This window comes from Lolium rigidum, chromosome 7 (genome assembly GCF_022539505.1).
Source record: "Lolium rigidum isolate FL_2022 chromosome 7, APGP_CSIRO_Lrig_0.1, whole genome shotgun sequence".
In the NCBI taxonomy this organism is placed as follows: domain Eukaryota; kingdom Viridiplantae; phylum Streptophyta; class Magnoliopsida; order Poales; family Poaceae; genus Lolium; species Lolium rigidum.
This window is the reverse complement of record NC_061514.1, coordinates 337849400-337858878: the sequence shown is the minus strand read 5'-3', so window position 1 is coordinate 337858878 and position 9479 is coordinate 337849400. Positions and strand designations below refer to the sequence as shown.

The 9479-nt window shown below is 39.2% G+C and overlaps 1 protein-coding gene across 1 annotated transcript; it reads left to right on the top strand.

The window, feature by feature from the left end:
* Positions 1-6446: 6446 nt before the first annotated feature.
* LOC124670427 (peroxidase 2-like) lies at positions 6447-7600 on the top strand. Its single transcript, XM_047206931.1, has 2 exons — positions 6447-6722; positions 6851-7600. The coding sequence occupies exons 1-2, from the start codon at positions 6447-6449 to the stop codon at positions 7598-7600; spliced, it is 1026 nt and encodes a 341-aa protein (XP_047062887.1).
* The last annotated feature ends 1879 nt before the right edge of the window (positions 7601-9479 follow it).

Below are 9479 nucleotides of genomic sequence, written 5' to 3'. Positions count from 1 at the left end.
AGGAAGATTTGCTGAATAGAGCTCCGTGTTTCGCGGAACCTCAATGTAGCATCTCATATCATGAAGGACCATTTTTTCTTCAAAATGGTGGAGCCCCTGCCTCTACATCAATCGATGCATATAGATTTTATTTAGGTTTTATTCAACATAGAAATGTCAAAGGCATACATCACAAACTCGAAGCCGGGGCCTAATGCCCTAAAAGTAGAAACAACGGCCCACTAGATAAATATCGGGGGTATTAGTAGGTCACCGTGTGGCAAAAAAAGAGCACATGCCCGGTGTAGCAGACCCTCTACGCGCGCCTCATGCTCTGGCTTTAGAAGTCGTCACCACCATGAAACCACCGGTCCATCTTCAAGGTAGAGCTCCGCATAGCCCCTGCCAGGATACCATCAATGCCACCATAGCTCCACATAGCACCTCCACCCAGTGCGAATCCATCACACCGCAGCCATCATCGAGACCCCGCCGCACCACTCGAGACTCGCCAATGTCGATGTGGTAGAAGCACACCACTCCACCTCCTAGATCCACCATCCGACAACTGCTCCTAGAAACAATGCCCTCATGAGAGAGAGAGAGACGCCATTGTCCAATCCGAGATACCCAGATCTAGGGTTTCCCGGAAAGCAACTGGAGTGAGGTGGAAGCAGATCGCAATAGCGACGCCCTCAACATGAAAACAACATGCGCGCACTGCCATCGTGCGCCATGACCAGGGTCGAAGCACAATTTTGGATACATGTTTAGATTAAAGTTAACTCACCTTACATGATAGCACCAAAATTATGTCGAGATGATCCGCTCGGCTTCCAGTGGCTCAAAAGTGTGCGCCAACACATTCGCCTAACGACAATGCCGTCGGCACAGCCTCCTCCCTGGGCTAACGGCCGTTAGCCGTGCTGTGGGGCCCACAACGCTTGTGCCGATGGCTCGGACCCACCGTCGGGCTGTCGTCTGTGCAGACGGCTAAACGTGTGCTGACGGCTAGCCTAGCTGTGCCGAGACCATGTTGTGCCGACGGCTGCTGTCAACACAGGCGTGGGCCGATGGCAAGGCAGGCTGTGCCAACGGCCGTCGGCCGTCGGTCCCTTAACTGGTTCCCGTAGTGATGGTGGGGTGGCCTGGAGAATTTGCACCAGCTGATATTCAGTCAATAGGTGAGTATCGATAATAATAAGAAAATTTGGAAGATGAAGATACCAGTAAAAATGAAATTTTTTGGATGGTATCTTCATCGAGGAGTTATTCTTACCAAAGATAATCTTGTTAAGCGGAATTGCCACAGAAGTTCACATTGTGTTTTCTGTCATCATGATGAAACCATTAAACACCTTTTTTCCAGTGCCATTTTGCGAGATCTATATGGTCAGTCATCCAAGTAGCGTCTACCTTGTATCCCCCGACTAGTGTGGCCAATATCTTTGGCAATTGGCTTCACGGTATCGATTCAAGGTTTAAGTTGCTTCTTAGGGTGGGGGCGCTAGCAGTTATCTGGGCGCTTTGGCTATGTAGAAATGACAAGATTTTTAACGATAAAAATTGTTCTTTGTTGCAAGTCATCTACAGATGTACAGGTATTCTTCGTTCGTGGTTACCTCTTCAGCGGGAGGAGAACCGAGACCTATTTACGGAGGTCTGTACACGGTTGGAGGCTACGGCGAGGGATACATTTTTCCTACATGGGTGGCAGCATAGTCTACGGATTGCAGCCCCTCCCTCACCCTAGGCGTTATATGATTCATCGATTCGATATGTATTTCGCCTAGTTTTTTTTATACTTTGTCTGCAGATACTTGAACGGCTGTGGGCATCCTGGTTATGCAGAGGCTAGATGTAATTGCTTCCCAAAAGTAATAAAGCATCCTTTATCGAAAAAAAAGTGAGTATCGATGGATCATGTTGACATTTTCGTGCTTAGTGTGATCGAGCCTCTGTATGTCTGTACGTGCCATGACTGAATCTCTGTTTTTTTCTTTTTCAGTTTCCTAGCTAGAAGATAAGCCCGAGTCGTGGATTCTTGTTCCAATTTCATAGTCAATCTCTCTTTCTTGAATCCCCACGGCTGCTATCACTAGACCAAATCTCAGCCGTCCTTTAGCAACTTTAAATCCCACAGCAATCTATCTATCTATTATATACTAAAAGCAAAATAAGAGGCTTTTAACGGAGACACCAGGTTAATCCACATAGGCTCAATATGTATATGTCATTGATCTTAATTTTATTTTAATGGTACAGATTTAAAGCCTATATATGTTACGTAAAAAGTTGACACGTACAAGCTATTAAGGACATACACAGCCATCATACATGGAGACATCCCCACGTGATTTAGAAGGACCAGGTACATGTCAAGAATAAATAGTACGTGGGACCATCCCTAAGTAATCTTCTAAATCACGTAACAAGATTGTGATGGAGTTTAGGAAAAAATAGAATCCTTCTCACATACGATTTGTCCTTCAAATACCTAAATCTGCATTATCCGTGTAATCTAAAAGTTAGATTCCCTCTTTCACACGATTTGGCCGTATGAATAGTCTTTTGCTGTTAAAAAAAGACTTGCTAGCTAGCTGAGTCCGTTCAGCAAGAAAACATATATTTTTACAATTAAAATAGGCGCACCTGCTATACAATTATGTTCGAAAAAATGACTCACGCTACCTACCTTGCTCGGTAGCAATATATGAGTTTGTTCAAAAAAATTATACACAAGATTATCTATCTAAAATGCTAAACCTAGCAAAAAATTAAAAGAACGCGTTTGCGTGAGAAAATTTTGAATAATTTAAATTATGTAACATGAAATGTATAACCAATAAATACATAGCTTAGTCTACTGTAAATGATTGAGTAGAAAAATTAATTATGAAACATCTACAAATTAATTTTATCTAAACATTCTAAAATGTGTTTTGCAAAACATAAAAAAAATATAGAAACACTATTTGACTTCCAGGGTACAGAAAAGTTATTTTGCACCAAACATAATCTTACGCCGTTACTTCCGTAAAATTATGTTTTTGTAATCGAATAATTATGTTCATATGAACTTACAACAAACAATATCGATATAAAAACACATTTTATGAGTCATTACAGTGTAAAAAACACCACAAATATGTATTTTATGTCATATTTTTGTACATCATGTAAAATAAAAATATGGCCATGTCTATTTTTTTATGTTATAATTAACTTATGAAGTAAGACAAAATTTACGTGACGCAAAATTCATTTACGGTTACAAAAATAGTGGGTGGATACACCTGGGGATCAAATAGCACGACTCTATATAGCTAAGTCTACTGTGAATGATTGAGTAAAAAAAGTAATTATAAAATATCTATGAATTAATTTAATTTAAACATTCATAAAATCTATTTTGCGAAATATATATATATATATATATAATTCTGAAAATCGGTTGTGGGAATAAATTATAGAATAGAAGCGCAACGCTGATCCTCATCATTTGAATTATCTTACACGTTAATCGTGTTGTGGGAACAAATTATAAAGGTTGAGCTATACAGAATAATATGACGATAGTACATGAACAGTATTTAATGTTGATGGTCACGTCCCTAAAAGAGGTATTTTTGTACTCAAATAATTTTGTTCATATTAACTTACAACAAAAATCTCGATATAAAAACATATTTTATGAGTCATTACAGTAAACACCAAAAATATGTATTTTATGTCTTGTACGTTATGTAAATAAAAACATATGGCCATGTCTATTTTTTCTTATGTTATACTTGACTTACGAAGTAAAACAAAATTTACGTGATGCAAAATTCATTTACAATTACAAAGATAGTGGGTGGATGCAGAATTATTATTCTGCACCTGGGGATCAAATAGCGCGACTCTATATAGCTAAGTCTACTGTGCATGATTGAGTAAAAAAATTAATTATAAAATATCTGTGAATTAATTTAATTTAAACATTCATAAAATCTATTTTGCAATATATATATATATTATTCTGAAAATCAGTTTACTAAAACATTGCACATAAGGCTGTAATATCGTCATCTTAGAATATATATCTACTTACTAAAAGCAATATATGGGGTTTTAGAATAGAAGCGCCACACTGATCTAGATCATTTGAATTATCTTGCCCGTTAATCGTGTTGTGGGAACAAATTATAAAAGTTGAGCTATACAGAACAATATATTACGACGATAGTACATAAGCATGATTTAATGTTGATGGTCACATCTGCCTCCCTAAAAGAGGTACCCGTATTCAACACCAGTGTGTTTTGAATGGTTAGATCTAAAATTTAAGACGGTGATCCTAAGTCATGTAAGAAGAGATCAATGTTGGGCCCATAAGAAGAGTCTGTGTTGACTAAGATAGATCATATTGATTGATCATGGGTACATATTTAGAAGGAAAATGGTCTCCAATTTTTCCGTACAACCATATATTTTCTTTCAACGCATATTCAACTACATAGAGTGGTACAGGGTAGGCAAGTGTCTTAAAGAAAATGTAAAATGAAACGTGTGCGGACTAAGTTATTTACGAGTCGCAAAAAATAAAGCAACGTTTTTTATAAAATAAATTTCCAACATGTGTACACTAATGTGTGTAAAAAGATAATATCACAAGATTTCAAAAATAAGAGTAACGTCAAAGGTTTAGGAGAGTGCACAAGCCTCCCATTTCTATGATTAGGGCCATATGGTCGTCTGACCGCAAAATAGTCTTGGATATATCACTTGCAAAACACACAGCCTAAACTACACTTAGTCGTTGAACTAGCAAACACGGGCATATTAGCTAAGGAAAAAACATTGTGTGCTAGGGTGAAATCTACATACCCGTTGCAGCCGGTGAGATGACCTAGACAAAGCAGAGTAGGAGGCAGTATGTTTGCTAATATTAGATTTTGTGAGAATTTCTTTATATAATGGTCAAATTTGCAAGTTTGAAGATCATGCATGTCCATGTCTAAAAACAACTGTATTTCATTAAAGGGCTAATAGAATGAGAGTAACTTAAGTGAATACTTTTAGTCTTTCGATGGCTTATCTATTAGATCACATCAAATAATGTCACTTAACTACACACCAAAATAAATATTTACCTAACAATTAACTGCGGTGTTCTCCTTTTGGGAACTTGACCTTCTAATATTCATAGAACACTATATTTATTATAATTGAGAATCATATATTGTATGCAGAGAAAATGAACATTTATTTGGAACCAATGATGAAGCGATATATTGAAAGTAGCTATATACACATAGCAGGTTGATTTCCGTATTATATTAATCATTTGTATATTATCTTAGTGAACATAAATAAATAGTATTCTATAACCGTGTATAGACATGATCTATATATTCATTTGGTGTACCACAAATAGGATATGAACAAGGAATTAATAATTTGTAACTTTACAGTCAAATTAAAAACTAGACATCCAAATTTTAACCTTGCATAATGATTTGAAATCACATATATAGTACCAAAAACACCGCACTCTATTTCAATGTGCAAAATAGAATTATTGTCATCAGTATTTGTGTTTTCGAAGCGAGATGATAATCAAAATTGAAGGTGATTAATTCAACCACACAAATAATACTTCGCATAATATTTATAGTGGCTCTACAACTTACAATTTAATATCTTAGCCTTATGAGTAACCATGACATCTAAGATTTAGGTCTCAAACGCAATACACATAATAAGGGTGATGCCCTCGCATTTGCGAGGGCCACTGTGCTAGTATATAGTAATAATACATAGATGATCTTATATGCTACCTATGGGAAGATCCTACTTAAGTTGCAGATGTATATTCTATGTTTTCCTGAACTGCTATTGTACTTCCAATTATTCTTCATTAAGCTAGTACTATAATCGAGGATTTTGTTACTTGGCCGTGTTTGTGACGTTCCCCTAGTAGTCTCTCTCCACCCACCATGCACTCTTTCAGAGCAAATGGCTAAGCCAATGCCCAACCATTTGAGCTGTGTGTGTGTGCTCTCCATGTTCAAATTTGACCTCTCTTTTGAATTTTTGTTTTGACAACACGTTCCAGCTTGACTTGAAAACACACATGTAATGTACCAATACGCTCCTCCTACCTTACACTCTTTCACGATGCCATATTAACACTTAACGGAAAAACCTCATCCACGATAGAGGCAAGCATTATCAAAGAGATGACAAAGCAAATGTCAACCATTTAATTAATGGTAGGTAGCATATGTTGTATTTTTAAGTAAAGCTGGAACATAATGTCCCAAACTGGAACATGGAGAGCACAATCCCACACACACATGCATTCTCTCAAGGTCAGCCTAGACCTATAAGTAGACCTACAACACACGAAGTTTTCTTCACCCAACCTCCAGCACTCTCTCGGGCTAGCTTCAGTAGTAGTATTTCGGAGCAACATACAAACAATGGCTAGTGAAAAGCTTGCCGCCTTGGCTCTGCTGCTAGCATTGCTTGGTTGTGTGGCCCGCTCGTGCCAAGCGAGCTACGGGTATCCCTACCCATTGTCGACGCCCACAAAGAGCACCCGTCCTGCTGCCTCAGCACTCAGCTACGCTTACTACTACAAGACTTGCAAAGGAGCAGAGAAGATCGTAAGGGACGTTGTGCAAGCGGAGATAAAACGCAACCGAGGCATCGGTGCCGGGCTCATCCGTCTCTTCTTCCATGACTGTTTTGTCCAGGTATATAAATACTCGCACCCATTTATCACTTCTAACCTAGGTAACATTCCTTGTATACGTATCATCAAAATGTAGCTAGCATAGATCTTTACCATTTGACATGATGAATTCATATATCTTCGATTCAGGGTTGTGATGCATCAGTTCTCCTCGACAAGACACAGGCCAATGAACAAACGGAGAAGTTCGGCCTCCCTAACATAGGCAGCCTTCGCGGGTTCGAAGTGATCGACAAGATCAAGACTAAGCTTGAGGCCAAGTGCAAGGGCGTCGTCTCTTGCGCGGATATTGTCGCCTATGCTGGACGTGATGCCACCTACTTCCTCAGCAATAAGAAGGTATACTTTGAAATGCCAGCCGGCCGCTATGACGGGCGCATCTCTTCTGCGAACGAGACCCTCTTCAACCTGCCCCCTCCTTTCGCCGATGTCACGGTGCTCGAGGCTATGTTTGCAGCCAAGGGTCTCACCCTTGATGAGATGGTCACCTTATCCGGGGCGCACACTGTTGGGATCTCCCATTGTTCATCCTTTGGTGACCGTCTCCCGCGCAACGCCTCAGACCCAATGGCTATGAACTCTAGGTTTGCCAAATCGGTGACAAGGAAGTGCAAGAGTGGTAGCTCTACGGTGGATCAGGACGTATATACCCATAATGCCCTGGACAACCGTTACTACAAGAACGTTTTGAACCATGAAGTGTTGTTCACATCAGACGCCGCACTCGAGTCGTCCAAGACAAAGTATTTGGTAAAACAAAATTTAAAGCCTTATGTGTGGGAGACAAAGTTCAAGAAAGCCATGAGAAAGATGGGTGGCATCGGGGTGAAGACCCGCACTAATGGGGAGATCAGAAGAAACTGTCGCCTAATCAACTAGCGGCCTTCATGGAACGAAATGGAGACTATGCTTATGAATGCCTGGTCATCATGGCTCCTGCGGGTTGGAAACAGATCCAAATAACCTCATGGTTTTTTCTATGCTATTATTCTCTTATATAGTTTCCACTAAGGTTTTCATTCATTCTTTTTTTTACATTTGGTTTTACTGAAACTGTTACATATGTGCTTCTATATATTGATCATTAATGAGAACATTATTGTGTTTGTGCAAGGGGAATTTTCATTAAATATTTTTCGTCATCTCTCATAATTAAGTTTTTTCTCTACGAGCTCTGGACTGTGGTCATCGGTAGCTCTAGATATTTATGGGTACATGTCTCCACATTCGCATATCAAATTATAGATTTCAGCTTAAGAATCCTATGTAACAAAGTGAATTTCGTTTGTAACAAGTTTTGTGTGAGAGGATGTGGATGTCTAGCTATCCCTTGGTCAGAATAAGATCATTGTTGTGTATGTTATTCCTTTGGCAGCATGTTCTTATTATAATGTTGTTGCAAGCAGGATGAAGAGTTGCTGAAGAGGGCTGCCTATTTTGTGGAACTTGGCTTTAGCATCTCTTATCGTGCACCACTTTTTTGGGGGGTGTAGCTATTTCTCAGTTGACTGAAACTAACTTCGTTCTAAGTCAGATGATGTCATCAAATCCCATGTTGCAACTGATAACTAGCACGAATCATGAAACAAATATAACTGTGTAGGACTTAACTCAGAACGAACTTAGTTCTCAACAAGCTAAAAACTAGCAAACCCCTTTTTTTGAGCTCATGCATCCGATCGGCAAGAACACCCTCCACGACCAATCCGAGCGACGCAAGTTCACCACCCACGCCACGCCCCTCCAGCCTCAGCTTTGTCTTGGTCCGCTCCTTGCCGCCGAAGTACGGCTGCAACAGGATGATCGATCTCGACGAGGCGGATGGTGTTATCAGTGGGAGGCGGGGTGGAGGAGGTAAACCACTAGGCCACGTGGTTAGCGATATTGTCGCTGGTGCTATCCCCGGCGAGGAAGCAACGGGAGAAGTCCCAGGGCCGACTCTATCTTTCACGTCTCCCTTGGGCGAGCTGATGAAAGAGACCCCTAAAATACGCATTGCCTAGATTTACTTGCAAAATATTGAAAAGTTACATCCAACCATACACTTATAGTCTGAGATGTATATAAATAATTATTAAACACTAAGAAGTGTCCAATAATGATAGGTAGACAAAAGAGAGTAGCAAAATATAACAAAATAGTATTTCTTGCTAGTTTTATTACCTCAAATAAAACCAATTTCCAATGACTCCATCGATAATAATGCTTCAGTTTTTTTAAAAAAACTTCTTCGGGCATTTCAATCTGTCTTGTAACATAGTTGACCTCAAACATTTTTTCAGTAGTTTCAGTTTAGAGAAACTTCTTTCAGCTGATGCTACCATCACGGGTATAGTCAAGAGGATCCGATAAGCAACTGATACATTTGGGTATCAATCAACGGGCTGTAACAAATCGAAGAATCGCGCTGAAATCAAGTCATTGGGAAAAATTACTTGCAACACTTTTAACTCAAAGAAAAATCATCAAGATCAACATCAGGTGCCTCTTTATGAGTAAAAGTTTTGCAAAGGTAGTGCAAGATTTTCTTAGATTGATATCATCCAAGGACTTCATCTTCTTTAAGTTGTATAAGAACCCAAACACCTTTTTAAATTCCTTTAGTACAAATCGATCATTCAATGAAGCAATTGCAGTCTCTACAACGACAAAAATTAAGTAACTCTGAAGGATTCAATAGCTGAAAGTTGTAGGTCATCATCTTCATCATTGGTTTCATCAAAATGCTTCTTCCTTTATATACTTTGATGTTTTGTAC

Excerpts from the sequence above, each read along its gene's own strand:
- LOC124670427 (XM_047206931.1), top strand. The coding sequence starts at position 6,447 with ATGGCTAGTGAAAAGCTTGCCGCCTTGGCTCTGCTGCTAGCATTGCTT. Across the intron at positions 6,723-6,850 it reads TCCATGACTGTTTTGTCCAG|GGTTGTGATGCATCAGTTCT; the intron begins GTATATAAATAC and ends TCTTCGATTCAG.